Raw genomic sequence first — 16,523 nt, forward strand, 5'->3', positions numbered from 1 at the left:
TTGGTGTAAAGATTTGATTTATGGTATCATAAACGCATCAATGACAAGAATCCACAGTACACATCAACACCTCACTATCAGTGTTTACACGGTACACTCATCTCATACTCCAATCATGAAATAAATGGTTGGCCAAACTGATCCAACTGTGAAACACTTGCATCATGACATTAATGTTAGTAGCCCTGGTTTTGAACTAATTAACAATAATAACAAGATCGCTCACTTAGAATGAGTGAGGGAGTTTAGTTTTACGCTGCTCTTAGAACGTTACAGCAATATCACGGCGGGGACACCAGAAATGGGCTTCACACATTGTGTGACGAGCAAACGCTTTAACCACTAGGTTACCCCAATGTCCCCATTCACTTAGAATTCCCAGATACAGTACTGGGTGAGTAATACTATCATAAACTTCATTTAAACTGCTTGTCATGTGATCTAACGTCCATGAAATCAATGGCCGAAAATTCCCCAAAAGGATTAGTTCGACAATGATTTTACGCAAGAATACATACAAGAGATATCGAAATCCTAGATAATGAGCAGTTACTCATCAGGATCTGGTCATTACTTGGGTGAGTTTTGCTTGAAAAACTATAGAAGAGGATACCAAAATACAGTCATTACTGTTTGATATGTAAGCGTACACAAACTGACCACACTTAACACTGGACTCGGTGAGAAGCACTGGCTAAAGATAGTGCTCAGTTACACTGTTCAATGGGAGCTTGACTTTGAATAGCATTGTTTTTGGCCATGTGCAGTTAACCAGACATGACTATAAACTATAATATGTCAAGATAAATAATTTGCTCATGTGAGACTAAAGGAAAGAGTCCCCACATTATACACAAGTGTGCATTATACATAAGAGAATACTGTATTGGGATAATAACAGTGTTATGGCCTACATTTCACTTTAAGCAAGGCCAGGTGATACAGCCATGTAATACAGAGCTTAGCGTCTTTCCGTCTTGAGAATGTTATATGTGCCACAAACACGAGCAGCACTTCACGGGTTCGTAACAAACACCTGTATGATCTGGAACGTTCAGGACACTGTTTTTCTTCACTCGATTTGCAATCCAAAATGGAGCCATCAAACCGAAAATGCCTGAAATTGAAATAAGAACCATAACTTAGTGAAATCGTTACATCTATGTTGCAAAAGAATTAGGTTAGCAGTGTTGCACTGCTTTCTTTGTTGTTTAACTCCCCAGTCTGCAATATTCCAGTCCTGTGACCGCAGTTTATACATTACCAAGTCTGCAGGTGACAAATTATGAGAAACAATCTATTTTGGCAGGGTACAGTGTCACACTAACAGCCCACACCAGGGACAACTGGTAGTCTTGACCACAGACTTTGTGTGCCATTCTCATGAGTGTTAATCGGCTCCCATGGTCGAGACTACCAGTTGTCTGACTTCTATTTTTGTGGAAACCGCGATGGCTGAGTTGGTTAGGCGTCTGACTTTGTGTGCTGGCGATTAGGTACCAGACTCTCGAAGTTTGGGTTTGAATCCCGGATAGGACTCAACTCAACAAAAGTACTAGAATCTGTCCTTTACTGAGAAAGTGTAATCCCCAAAATAAATGTGTTTCCAGATGTTCTTAAAGCAGATGGAAAGTTCTAACTATGAGGAAGAAAAGTCCCTAGATTTGTCACATAATTGTAAACAATTATTTGGGAAACTGGTCGAGATACCAGTGTATACTTACACATGCTAATGACTGACAACACAGCCAGCACGACTGATAATGTGTACAAGGCTTCAGTGGTCCTGCTCTGAAGTGAGAAATATCCTGCATGAATAGACATGACATGGAACATTAGAGGGACACTGGGGATAACAGCCTGCTGTCGTGGTCATCTTTTACTGCAGAGGTCAATATCGAGGTTACTGGGGGTCACCAAAGGGTCATGTACCTCTTTAAGCATGTTAATCAGGCAGAGACCCGTTAGTGCAGTAAGTCATTTGTCCATCTCACACTGTCTGAAGCAATGACTGCTTGACATGCCATGGATGAACTGACACACTAATCAGATTGGTTAAAACTGATGACCTGTCCTCTGCCGACAGTTTCAACTTGTTTTGCTGAAAGGTGAGGTGAAATTGGGTTTAACGTCGTGCTTGAGAATATTTCGCTCATATGACGACGTGCATGCGTGTGTATGTGTATGTGCGGCTGTTTGTACTAGCCCAGACTTAAGCTGGTTTTATAGTGCTAGCCCACTGAGATACCACGCCGCAGTGAAGCATGAATACCCCACTCAGACACAGTATACTGACTCCGAGCCGACCAGTCCTTGTTGTACCCATTAATGCCGAGCGCCAGGCAGGGACCAACAAGTACCATATTTTAACGTCTTTTGGTAGGACGCGGTGGGGGGAAGGTGCAAGGTGTTTTATAAAGGCCAAGATTCCTGACATTTTAGTAAGGCTACCATAGTTTGGGGATATCAACGCTGGGATCACTCATACAAAGTTTCAGTTTGAAACTGCAAAAGCAGATGACGACATGTCACAAGGTAAGGTAATTTGGTGCAAAAAAACAAAACATGTTACCGTGAACCCCAATAATAACAACACATGCATCAAATTTCATAAGAAACAGCCATAAACTAGTTATTCAAAATGGCTGCTGTGGTGGCAATGATGAAATTCAGAATCAGAAGTCTTAAACAAATCCATGTGACAAAATATGTATGTGAAGCTTCAGATTTATTGAACAACAAGTCATTTTTTCTGAGAAGATGTTTACAACACACAATGGAAAACTGATTCTAGACAATCAGACCACAACATAAGCTGACTTTAATGTTTGTCGAGTGAGCTAAAATTGAAGGAAGTTCTGAACCAAAATCAACTGACAAAGATCAGGTTATGACATGCAGAGTTACCTCCCTTATACTCTAAGCTGACTGGACTGGCAGTATTGGCCCTAACATCTGTTATTACAAACATCATGAATGCGCCATAGCTTCAACTTACACACGACTCAGCTTTGGATGTCAAGATAACCTGAGCCAGGCTGATGACGAAAGACGTGCCCCCAAACACATGGAACCCAACCTTCACTGCTCTCGGGACCGGCATCATCACCAGGAACAGGAAGGTGAATCCTGAACAAGAAACAGGAAGTCTTTAAAACATGTGTTTCTTTAGTCTTAACTGTTTTGTAAAGAATGGATTCTGGTTCTGGGCCCCGTTCCTCAAGGCAATCGGAAGGCTAAGATGATCGTAACTCCCATACTTTAACATAGACTTACGACTGTCGTAGCGCTACGATCGCTTTGAGGAACGGGGCCCTGGACTGGATCATGGTTTCAGGTATGTATCTATGACCAACACGACAAGCATGGTAACAAATAACAAAGTAGAGACAGGGTTTCCATATGATTTTGGAAAATGTCTGTGTGTCTTTTACTCCCCTTTGACACCTCCCTGCATCAAGATCTGGACACATCACAATAGCAACATGGCACCATCAAACTAATATAAAGGATGCTTGGGTTCTTGAGCCAATCAAATTTCAGACTTTGATACGACTTTCATTTTTTCACCACCTTGATGGCAAATGTTTACCCGAAAAAACAAAAACACACAGAACACAAACATTCTTTGATGGGATTCGTGGTACTCCATAGTGACAGGGCACCCAAAGTATCTACCACAAGACGGGAGTGATTTTAGTTTTACGCCGCTTTTAGCAATATTCCAGCAATATCACGGCGGGCCACACCAGACTGACTGACTATGGTTTTACGTCGCTTTTAGCAATATTCCAGCAATATCACGGCGGGGGACACCAGAAATGGGCTTTACACATTGTGCCCATCAGGGGATTCGAACCCGGGTCTTCGGCGTGACGAGCCAATGCTTTAACCATTAGGCTACCCCACCGCCCGGCCACACCAGAAATGAGCTTCACATATTGTACCCATGTGGGGAATTGAACCTGGGTCTTTGGTGTGGCGAGCGAACCCTTTTAACCACTGGGCTACCCCACCGCCCCACACGACATGAAGCAAATGACATAAACCAGACAAATGGACACACAGACACTATGAAGGATATTAATCATTTACAGATAGAAATATAATAAAATTGCAGAACATTTTAAAAAATGTAAATATATTTTTCATCTTGTTTATGGAAACAGTAGTAACCTTAGATGTTTGGTTAGCCAATCACATGCCATGGAACACCTGCAGTATATTTCTGAAGAGATGAAAGGATGCCACTACATGGCAACCAATGACCTCCCCTCCAACACTCACCAATGAGGAACAAGGTGAACACTATGGACACGATGAGGAAGTCGAAGAGCTTCTGTTGACACCAACGACTGGAGTGATCCAGCAGCAACACCACGACCTGTGGGACCATCAGCGCAGCAGTGAGCACCATCACCAGGAAGAAGCTGCAACCATAAAAGGAACAACATGCCAACACCTGCACACAATCCAAGTTTCCTTGATTGGAAGAACTGTTATTTGAATACACAATGCCATTAAGAAAGAGGTCAAATGTAACATATGCTATATTTGGGATTACACTTTTTCAGTAAAGTACAGATTCTAGTTCTTTTGGGGTTGAGTCCATTCTGGGATTCGAACCCACACCCTCAGAGTCAGCCGGCTAATCGCCAGCACACAAAGTCAGCCGCCTAACCCGCTCAGACATTTTATTTATTGCGGTTTCCATGGAAACGTGACTTAGGCTGTGGCTATGAGGATGTCATCTTGTCCAGAGCAGATCTTCCAAACTATACATGCTAGCTTCATCAAACTTGGAACATATGTCAAGCATGATCCCTAGATGTGCCTATTCAGCTTTAGACCCAGATATGAATTTTATTTTTTGCAGTTTCCATGGAAACGTGACTTTGGCTGCGGCTATGAGGATGCCATCTTGTCTGGAGCAGATCTCCTAAACTAAACATGCTAGCCTCATCAAACTTGGTACACATATCTAACATGATCCATAGATGTGCAATTTGATGGTTAGATCCAGATACAAATTTATTTTTTGTGGTTTCCATGGAAACGTGACTTAGATTGTGTATATGAGGATGTCATCTTGTTGCATTTCCATGGCAACAAGTTAGGCTTCAACTGAATTTGGTGGTAGTGCTCCTTTCTGGAGCAGATCTTAAAAACCTTTCAATACTCTCCTTCCACTTTGCTGTATACACTCCAAAACATTTGACATAATCATAACTAGTAGACATATTCATAAAGAGTAATTTGCCATTGCGGGGATATTGATGACTTTGTTTTCTTGTTTCTTATGAATGTACTGTCAAATTCCATTTTACCGCACTTCACCATGCAAGATCCTATCACACTCCAAAAACGTTGGAATTTATGAATGCATGCATACAAAGATTGCATACTATTTTCAGCATACCACAATACACTTTTTAAATATATGTAATGCAATGGTATTTTGGGTAAAACATGACAAGTTTGTGTTATCTCTATGGTTAAGTGGGGTGAGGTGAGGTGAAACTGGGTTTTACGTCGTGCTTGAGAATATTTCGCTAATATGATGACGTGCATGCGTGTGTATGTGCGTCTGCTTGTACTAGCACAGACTTAAGCTGGTTTTATAGTGCTAGCCCACTGTGATACCATGCCGCAGTGAAGCATGAATACCCCACTCAGACACATTATACTGACTCCAAGCCGACCAGTTCTTGTTGTACCCATTAATGCCGAGCGCCAGGCCCCTGTGGCTATGAGGATGTCATCTTGTCCAGAGCAGATCTTCCAAACTATACATGCTAGCTTCATCAAACTTGGAACATATGTCAAGCATGATCCCTAGATGTGCCATATCTAAACGTCTTTTGGTACGACGCGGCCGGGGATCGAACCCGCACCCTTCTGCTCTCCGGGCGGACGTTCTAACCACTACACCAGGGAGGCGGTCTATTGTTAAGTAAGAATCAAATATCCCTTTGAGATAAATTGACAAAACAGCTTACTTCACATACAATACATTGTAAAAACAGAAAGAAATGCTCCCTTCACTATCCAACCTAATCTTGTGTTTGCTTTTATCAAAACCATAACATTATTTTTAGGGCCTTAGTATGTACAAAAAAGGATCTCAGTGTGGAATTACTATCACTGTCAAACACTCCCAAATGGTTATTACAATATGGATGTTTGTATTGAAATACACTTTTACAGTGCAATTCAATATTTTTGCCAATACACAGCCCAAACGTATCTAAACTCACATTTTCGTCCTGTTGTTGCGTGGAAACCATCTGATGAGGTGGTACACACTATGAGCCCACAGGTACTGCCACATGATCAGTCTGCAATGAATATTTGATTACTTGAAAGTATGTCAAATAACATGTGCAATTATGACATTCAGAAATGTGAAATGTTCATGAACAATTCTCTAACACATTTCAGCTGCCTACAATTGCTGCACACTGGGGAAGTCTACTGAACAGCCACAATGACTGCATCCTCGATAATCTCCAGGGCATACGTTCCGATAAAATCTCCACTATACCCTGGATGCATCTACGGCTCCATGATTTTATTACCTCCCTTGGCTGGCTTTTTATCCAATCAGGTGTCTACGCTGGGAAGTTGAGCGTAGCAATCACAACTCACTTTCGCTTCTTTTATCTATAACCGATTAAACTTGGCAACATAATTGTTGCAGAGGTACTCTGAAAGAGGTAGAAAGAGTTCTTGCATATATTTTTTATGGTTTCAGACTTTGTCTGTGTGATTTCCCCCAAAAACCTTTGCAGCTGCGACCGCTATCTTTGTTGACACTGGCAAGCTGTGTTCTAATGGTTTGATTGAATGGGCAAGGCAAAATAACATCATATTATCTCTTCCTACACACAGAAGTGTACCCTAGACAAAGTCAAAATACATAAACGTACGCATTACTCTAAACGAGAGACGGGTCCATATTCCTCAAACCCAAACCGAAACCAATTCATGTTATAGTTCCTGTTTGCCTGATTATGAGAGATACTAGCTGTGCACGGCGAAATCATCATCACTGGGTACGCTTGTTTCTTATATAACACAGTGGAACGCATGTCATACAAATAGTATGAGTCTATGAGAGTATAAAAATCCGATCAAGAAAACTGTGCAGAATGGACTCATCTTAGGGTACATTTATGTATTCTGATTTTTGTTACCTCTAGGATGCGTTCCTGTATACATATCAGTAGTACCTGAGCGAACAATGACCCCTTCAGCGATGTTAGATGTTACGTTCCCTTTCATAATGGAATAGAGGCTGTCATTCACTCTTAAAGGCAGCCATTAGTAAACTTAACATCTGTGTTTCAACTTTCATTCCATTATTATATATTGTATCTTCCTTAGGGATGGTTCATAATTTATGGCTAGGGGGTGATGATGACTTTAGGGGTGGGTGGGTGTTTCCACCCATTTTGTTCTGGCGAGCTAGGGGGTCATCAATTTTGTACACACGTACTGGGGGGTCATCAAGTTTGTTCAGACAAATACGTTTAAAATTATGCTTAGAAACTATGGGTAGGGGATGGGGGTCATTGATTTTGTACATGACATGCAGGGGGTCACTTACTTTGTACATATACAAAATGTTAGGGGGGTCAGTCACATTGTACATGTTTCTCCATAAAAATCATCATCATCCCCCACCACCCCCAGCCATAAATCATAAAATATGAACGGTCGCTTAGACAATCTGCATCCTACCGTTTCTTTAACTGATTTGTTGATGACTGCCTTAAATTGTCGTCTGAGCGCTTCCATATACACTACAGATACAGAACAAGACTAACTCAAAACCAGCCCTTCTTGGAACTCAACCAAATTCCGATCTGATTTCCGATCTAATGTCAACTGTCAGTGTCACGCACAACACAAAAATCAAGTGGTGTATGCGGTCAAAAACGGCGGTACAGTTTCAGTTGTGAAAATTCTTGTGCTTACATCGAAACTATTACCAGTTGGTTTCCGAACAGAATCATAAGTTTACACTTGTTAGAATATAACTTACTTTTACACAGGTGTCACCTGTTACCTGTTTGTTTACATGCAATATGGCGACAATCACTAGAGACATCAAGCATAAAAAGGGAGGTCACTCTAAATCCTATAAAGTCAATATATCATAGAAGCGTTCATAATATCATCAATGTGAAGTTCGTTTTTCATCTGCTGTCACAGAAATACATTATTCCGGCGCTTTTTGCAATAAATCACGTGCAGTAACTCCCCAGACAAAAAAACAACAACAAACAAAAAAAAATAAAAAAAACAAAGCTTGTCCTTTTAACTTGTATGATAATGTTGAGAAAATGAATTCGAGTTCGTTTGTTTGGGGTTGTTTTTATGTTTCTGTTTTTGTCTTAGTGTAAGAAGGGAATTCAGTTATGATGTACTTGGGTCACGTGCTATTTTAGATCTTCCAGACATTGAGAATCGCTCAACGGTTACATTGCACCAGACCCGACAGCATTTATTATATAACGTTTGATTTCGTGTCACTTATGTATTTATTTATTTATTTCCCGGAACCAGTAGGCTATTCGAGCGACAACCCATACTGCCGAGATACGGCGACCAACCGACCTCAAGACAAGCAGTAGAGTGCAAGGGAACTATTCCATCACGGGTTGGTACGGAGTGTAAGAGACTGTTTGGATTATATAAGCCGCTTCGATTATATATCGCGATGTGTGGGCTAAACATGAAAGGAAGTCCGACCTGATGTAAAAAGAAAATCTTTAGTATTTGATTGAAACAGAGACCATAATCTATTACATGGTCTCTGATTGAAGCCAATGGGTACGCAGCTCTGCAAAGTGAAGCGGTTCACTGCAGATTAAAGCTGACGGTTCAACAATTAGTCTGTCAAACCACCTCCATGTTTAATGGCGAATTCAGAGTGTATACCTTTGTACAAATATTGTGTTCACGTGACAATTGCATTGTAGATGCCATATACACGTCGTGGTAGACAACTAAAGAAGTGGTTATCCATAACATATGTCTTGTATTAGTACACAAACTTCTAAATGCCTTTGAAGAATTTCATATGTACACGTTAGTTTTTCTGTTATTTCCAGCGTCTAAAATACATAGTTGATACCGTTTCTTCGGACCATGGAATCTCATTGACGCTTTGACGAGGTGGCGTTTTATCTTGATCCAGAATATGGTACAGCGATAGCGATAAATGTACAAGCAGACTAAAATGCACGCACGCACGCACGCACGCACGCACGCACACACGTTGAAGTTAATAGGAAAATTTGAAATTAGACACGCGAGCGACGTGCAAGTATGGAGGTGGCACTGCGCTTTATTAAAAGTTTAAACGCAAAAAACTGCAATATAAAAATTACACGTACAAATATGGCTTGTATATATTCAAACTCGTTTCGGAATTTCTTTATAGTGCCTGCTTTTTCCAGGTAAGCTGTGTATTGGACTCAAACTATGCACAATAAATCACCTTACTTCTTTGGCCAACAATAGTCCAGCAACATCACGGCGGGGGACACCAGAAATGGGCTTCACACATTGTACCCATGTGTGGAGTCGAACCCGGGTCTTCGGCGTGACGAGCGAACGCTTTAACCACTAGGTTACCCCACCGACCTTCTTAAATCTTTTAAAAATTATTTTTTCAAGGATGAATGAGCCAGAGTGTGAGAGTATCAGTTTCCGGGGACAATTGATCACCGCCGATCACATCAATATATGTATCACTCACTTACCCGTCAAGCAGCAGGGAAATATACACGATATCAACATACCGCTGACAAATGTTCTACCATAAAAACAGCCGCTTAGCTTTCATGGATGAAGATCGATGATCTGAACGGTAGTAACTACACCATGAGGATAGCCGACAACACCGTCACAGCTGGCCAGGTTTCCTGTACATTGTATCAATACACTCCGTCATACCAGTGAATGTTGTACAGTACATTCACATAAAATACATGTAGGTATGCGATCGAAACTCATGATGGCAGATCTGTTGAATCTGTATCTATATTTCGTAAAATATTTAAACTCTTGGCTATCAATAATTTGACAAATAATAAATATATTGTACAGTCTCTGTATTTATTGAACAATCTCTGTTAAACAACATTCATAGGCGGATCCAGAAATTTTCAGGGGAGGGCTCGAACCCCCTGAACCCCACCTTGGCTCTGCCATTGCAAAACATTAACTTCAATGTGGTCTTTAGTCATTTTCGGGGGTGGGGGTGGGGGGGTTCGAACCCCCCTCCCTCTGGATCCGCCACTGTACGTTAGTGTTCAATATCATTCGAGGTCGAGATGGCAAGGGAAGTAATTCTTGAACCCGACGTTCAGTGAAATTAACAAAATAGCCACTTTGTCTTCATATTTCTGAAAGATAATCCTCGCGATATGTTTACAAGAAACCACGTGACAACACCTTTGTTCCCCAGCTGATTCGGTGGACAAAACATCCGCCACACGTCTCGCAGGCTCCCTAGTCTGTGGTGTGTATACCAGGACTGAACAGTAGGCAACAGCTTCCCGACATTGATCTTACTCCGGCATGGATCCCTGGCTGGTCAGCTTCATGTTTACCCGAGGGGGTCATTCCAGGTAAGCAGAATAGAGGTAGTAGACACGTGGTTAAACTAGCACTGGTTTACATCGTCTGTAGAAGTCTGATGGAGTTTTACATTTGATGAATGTGAGGTGTAAACTGGCTGGAGAAGTGAACCAGCCACAAATGTGAAATCTGGATGTTCGATCATGTATTTGTTAGTTTGTTCATTGTGTATCAACAATGGCGGAAAGCCGACTGATACCTACATGAGCAAGCACCGGGAGCTCTCTTATTTAATACTTGGTTGTTGTTTAACGCCGTACCCAACAGTATTCCAGCTATATTGCGGTCGTATATTTAATAATATAGCCTAGTTGTATATATCACCTATTAGGACGGAAGTTTCATCCAAATGTACGGCCTCGGCATAACTACAGACAACCACAGCCAAGGACTGAGTGGACCGTTTTCAAATTAAAAGTTACGCTAAATCCCGTGAGGGCGACTCAACACTAAAACATCATAAAATCACCTAGATTTGAGGAGACCCGTGTGTGATATAAGCATGGCGGCCTCTTACGCCAGCGACAGTGTGATACTGTCCAGATATCCACGAGTGTCACCCCCGTGGCATTCAACAAATCGAATTCTTCATTTCATTGAAAACTCACATGATTATCATTGTTTTTCAGTTTCCCTAAATCTACAGCTTCTTCTCATATATAATCCAAACACCACTACCCTTCGATGTTCCCCCTCAGAATGAGACGCGGACGAAGGTTACAGCGTCTCACCCAGCTCGTCATTTTCCTGGGCTTCATCTCCTCCATGTCTGTTGTCTACGTTGCCATGACAACAAGTAAGAACCAACTTTGAGCTTATACAAACGCAGAAAGAGTCTCCAAGGGGAAAGGGTGGTGTTGCATGTTGTTAGCAAAAGGTAATGACAAGTAATGAAGTAGTCTGCATTTGTTGGAGTGTGTCGATGGTGTAGGAGTTAGATACAGTTTTGTTATATTTGCACACTTTAGCCTGGCACCCTTAAAACACCCAAATGCACAAACTTTCGGTAGAAAGCTGGGACAACATGCAGCCCAGTATTGTAATTACCACATATAGGATGTATGTGTAAAACCCGTGCCAACATGCAGCCCAGTATTGTAATTACCACATATAGGATGTATGTGTAAAACCCGTGCCAACATGCAGCCCAGTATTGTAATTACCACATATAGGATGTATGTGTAAAACCCGTGCCAACATTCAGCCCAGTATTGTAATTACCACATATAGGATGTATGTGTAAAACCCGTGCCAACATGCAGCCCAGTATTGTAATTACCACATATAGGATGTATGTGTAAAACCCGTGCCAACATTCAGCCCAGTATTGTAATTACCACATATAGGATGTATGTGTAAAACCCGTGCCAACATGCAGCCCAGTATTGTAATTACCACATATAGGATGTATGTGTAAAACCCGTGCCAACATTCAGCCCAGTATTGTAATTACCACATATAGGATGTATGTGTAAAACCCGATGCCAACATGCAGCCCAGTATTGTAATTACCACATATAGGATGTATGTGTAAAACCCGTGCCAACATTCAGCCCAGTATTGTAATTACCACATATAGGATGTATGTAAAACCCGTGCCAACATGCAGCCCAGTATTGTAATTACCACATATAGGATGTATGTGTAAAACCCGTGCCAACATGCAGCCCAGTATTGTAATTACCACATATAGGATGTACATGTATAGGATGTATGTGTACAACCCGTGCCAACATGCAGCCCAGTATTGTAATTACCACATATAGGATGTACATGTATAGGATGTGTGTGTAAAACCCGTGCCAACATGCAGCCCAGTATTGTAATTACCGCATATAGGATGTATGTGTAAAACCCGTGCCACTACTAAAATGGTATAAGTCTAGTTTTGTAATTAAACAGCGCTTGGCATGGGTGACTGAGGTCGACTACTTTTACACCTAATAACTGGCCCTACCCATTCTTACTAAGGAAATAATTCATGCAAACTTAAGCAGTATTCTGACAGATAAAACGAATCAACGATAAGACGAAAACACCTCACAACATATGACACGTAACACACTGGTGGAAACTTTAAACAAACTGAACATACATCCTGCAGACGACATCTTTGGCCGTGAACGTGATGACGTCATTACTACCCCGACTCTTTGCTTACAACGCTGGAATTGTTTCAATGAACTATGCACTAAAGTTATTTAATAAGGCTGTGAACATACCCACCCTCCTAAAACGAAATAAGAACCTCAAAGAAAATAGGTTTTGTCTATCCGCGTAAAACCCATGATCTATAAAGGGAGGGCTTGAATGAGTGAATGTCTGGGAACGACCGGAAAATTGTGTCAAGCTCCCCATAGTCATTCCGTTAGCGGACACTGGTTGACCGGGATCATTAGCAAGCTCGGTTCGTATTTGAACCAACTAATCACCATTCCAATATTTCCGTCACCCGGATTGACATGAGTTGATGTTTTAGACAGTAATCGTAATTCTATTTGGTTTTCCTCTTCAGACAACAAGGCCAGGTGGGTCCATGGTGGTCACAAGGACAGCCGTCAGTTACTGGAGGTACGTGTAATCCTAATTACACAATAAGCGCTGTGAGGGATGTGTCCCATTATCGTGTAAAAACATGCGACAAAACCATTTCCATAATCGTCAGTAATATCTTCATGTGGTTTTAATTCTGAAGTCCATCCGTGATACGATACACATGTGTGGTGGTGTCATGGAAAATTAAAGTTATATGAAGTATATTAAATACGCTATTTGTAGCCTAAGGCGTATCCAGGCCAACAAACCAGTCCTTGTCTATTTTGATGTTTTAAGTGAAAGCATAACTTTAAGGAAACTGAATACTCGGTCCCTTTTGACATTAATGTTAATGGCAAAATTAGGATAAAACATGCCAAATATGCGGACCCTGTTCACATTTGCATCCCAAGAACCACGCTGTCCGACTCAACATCGTTCTTGGTGTCTGTTTACTGGTGAGTATCGTGTATACTGCCAGGATCACATCCCTGGTGACTCTCAAGGTAACGCAGAAGGCTGCAGTATTGGGACATCTTTACATTTTCTGAAACAAACCTGGGCGGGCTCACCTAGGCAGAGCTCCCTGGGAGTCCCCGTCGCTGTCTGTGCTGCGTGTAGAGAGGGCAAGGGCCCTCAGCTGATGAGTCGTACCAGCCTGACCGTGGCAGAATTACCCAACTCGCTTTGCTGCATTCATATATTTTACTTGTGATTAATATCACAGAGGCAAATGATAAAATAGTCATTTCTGGCGCGTCGTGATAGTGGCCAATTAGGTGAGTGAGCTTAGATTTACGCCGCTCTAAGCAAATCCCAGCAATATCACGGCGGGGAACACCAGGCTTCACACTTTCCCCATGTGGGGAATCGAACCCGGGTCTTCAGGGTGACGAGCGAACGCTTTAACCACTAGGCTACCCCACCGCCTAAGTGCTTATTCTGGCTCATATATATGCTTATACAAAGGCTAGAGGCACATCATGACGTAACTGATAGTGCAGTTTACATTTAAGTGTCTGAAAAAAGATGACTATGCAAGGCCTTTAATGCAAATAACTGTCACTGGGTGCATGGGTCTATTGTCAGGTATTTGCGTTACATGCCCCTGTGTATGTAACCATCTGATATTTGCAGGATCATGGAACATCACGCTACAGAACTGACAGGTTGGAACCTGAAAACATGGCTGCTTTAGAAAGACGGTTTGATCTCAGGAGGAAGATATATGACACAACATGCTCAAAGACAGGGACCCTCAATCATGGCGTTGTCATGCCAACACACGACAGAAAGGACGGACGGAAGACCTACATTCAACATAATGTAACCATGTGTTTTGTTGAAAAGGCTGGGTCCATGTTTTGGTCGCGGTATTTCAATGCATTTGAACAGTCAATAGTCGGGAACCACCGAACTAGCGTCGAAACACACCAACTGTCGCAAAAAGAATATGACAAAACGGTGAAAATTGTGTTTGTCAGAAACCCATACTCAAGACTTCTTTCTGGATACGTTGACAAGATCTTCTCGACCAATCCTGATTATATGCGCATCATGGGTAGACATATCATACAGGACATCCGGTTCAAAGGTCAGAAGCGTGCGAATATTCAGTGCGGGGTAGATGCAACGTTCGCTGAATTTGTGGATTATATTTTATATCAACATGAACATAATCAGAGCATCAACAATCATTTCAGACCTGCTCACCATAGATGTGCTTTTTGTCACATGAAGTATGACTATATTGGGAAAATGGAAACGTTTCTTGAGGATATGATGTTCGTGAGCAGACGGATCGGAGCGCTGAAACACAACCGAACAAGAGACCTCATTCAGAAAGAGGGTTTCCATGGTATCGAGGAAATGATGTACAGAAACTCTCACAATATTTTCACAAGTAGACTCGAGCGTATCCTGGCGTGTGGGGTCACTTTACGACAAGCCCTCAAGCTGACTTGGAGAAGATGGCAGATCAGGGGGTTCCTTGGGACTCAGTTTGACTTTCCGTTTCGTGACGCCGACAGTGACATAAACTGGGAACGGTTCTTGGAATATGCCGTCAGGGCACGTCGCGCATCAGATCCCAAGACGTTGTCGAAGGCCAAGAGAGCGGCGTTACGAGAAGCCTACAGCACGTTAACACTTCAAACGAAACTGAAACTAAAAAGAATGTTTGAGCCTCAATTTGAAATGTTTGGATACGAAGCTATGCCTGAAAGTATATTTGGAAGTTTTGACCAGTCAGAAACGGATTTTAGATTCTTTGATGTGAGGGATATTTTCGATATACAGTTATAAATCCGGATGTTCGTACAGAACATACACGCCTGCTCAAGAAGGCAATGGGTGTTTGTTTACAGGAATGTCAGGTGTACATGGACATGGAAGTATGCCAGTAGGAGTTACTATTGAGGAGGAAACAACTATTGCGGTAGCAATAGTCTAGATAGCAATAGTCAACTATTGCAGTACTATTGCAATAATTCTTTTCTCCCTGAATTGTCTCATTTGAAGTCATCTCTCAAGTAAATGTATTACTTTACATGAATAGTTCTTTTAATAACTGACAAGAAACTTGAAACCCAGATCAAGTAAACAGTTAAAACATAAACTCAGTGAAGCTGCAAGTCTGCACTCTAAATCAAAGTGAACGAATCTGGCACTTCCTGTATTTTGTGCTGAGCATTTATTAACGGAAGTCAATTACTAAACTATGCATCGATAGTTTTTCCTTTCTACCATCGATTAATTGCTATCGGAGACTCAACAATTGCAATCCATCGATAGTTCGATGCAACGTTACAGCCCTATTTGTCAGTGTGTTGGGGACAGTATGTATGGCTATAACAATGTGACCTGTGAACTGGGCAAGGCTGAGAAGATGTGTCGTTATGCGTATGTCAAGGTGCAAACCTGTGAAGGTATGTGAAAGTGCGTATGTCAAGGTGTACAGAAGCGACAAAACCCTTTCCACAGTCGTAAGAGGGGAAATCTCTGCTAAAAGCAGAGTCGATTGTACAACTGTGATTATATCATGAGCAGATATTTGTTTCAGCAGTGTTACAGCTGTATGATGTTGTTTGTAAACAAATCGAATGACAAAGATCTGTTCTCCCGCGTGAGCGCTCACCTGATAGTGAACTACCTGAGGGAAGTTGATCTGTATCTTAAATTGTAACTGTGTAATGTCACTAACAAATTGCCTGCCTTTACATTTAGTGCTATGCATTTTTCTGTCTTTAAATGACAATGTAATGAATATATGTTTTTGAAATAAAACTCATTTTGACTCTGTACTTACAATGTATATTAATGCAGACTTGTTCTCG

General features: G+C 41.6%; 2 protein-coding genes across 6 annotated transcripts; one reads left to right on the top strand and one right to left on the bottom strand.

Moving 5' to 3' along the window:
* LOC124267797 lies at positions 1–9,929 on the bottom strand. 5 transcript variants are annotated; one of them, XM_046702783.1, is made up of 7 exons: positions 8,048–8,325; positions 6,258–6,338; positions 4,288–4,430; positions 2,999–3,129; positions 1,725–1,791; positions 967–1,117; positions 1–920 (listed from the first exon to the last, which is right to left on the bottom strand). In XM_046702783.1, exons 2-6 carry the CDS (start codon positions 6,329–6,331, stop codon positions 987–989), a joined length of 546 nt encoding a protein of 181 aa, XP_046558739.1. In that variant the 5' UTR covers positions 6,332–6,338; positions 8,048–8,325; the 3' UTR covers positions 1–920; positions 967–986. The 5 variants fall into 5 exon arrangements, with proteins under 5 accessions (XP_046558739.1, XP_046558742.1, XP_046558738.1 ...); XM_046702786.1 differs by lacking the exon at positions 8,048–8,325 and adding an exon at positions 9,774–9,929 and having other exon boundaries at positions 1–1,117; XM_046702782.1 differs by having other exon boundaries at positions 1–1,117.
* A 417-nt stretch (positions 9,930–10,346) lies between these two features.
* On the top strand, positions 10,347–15,774 carry LOC124267833 (carbohydrate sulfotransferase 13-like). The gene is made up of 4 exons (XM_046702828.1): positions 10,347–10,643; positions 11,283–11,449; positions 13,169–13,224; positions 14,326–15,774. Exons 2-4 carry the CDS (start codon positions 11,338–11,340, stop codon positions 15,490–15,492), a joined length of 1,335 nt encoding a protein of 444 aa, XP_046558784.1. The 5' UTR covers positions 10,347–10,643; positions 11,283–11,337; the 3' UTR covers positions 15,493–15,774.
* The last annotated feature ends 749 nt before the right edge of the window (positions 15,775–16,523 follow it).

Source organism: Haliotis rubra, unplaced genomic scaffold (genome assembly GCF_003918875.1).
Source record: "Haliotis rubra isolate DU_JTF1 unplaced genomic scaffold, ASM391887v1 Scf134, whole genome shotgun sequence".
Taxonomy (NCBI): domain Eukaryota; kingdom Metazoa; phylum Mollusca; class Gastropoda; order Lepetellida; family Haliotidae; genus Haliotis; species Haliotis rubra.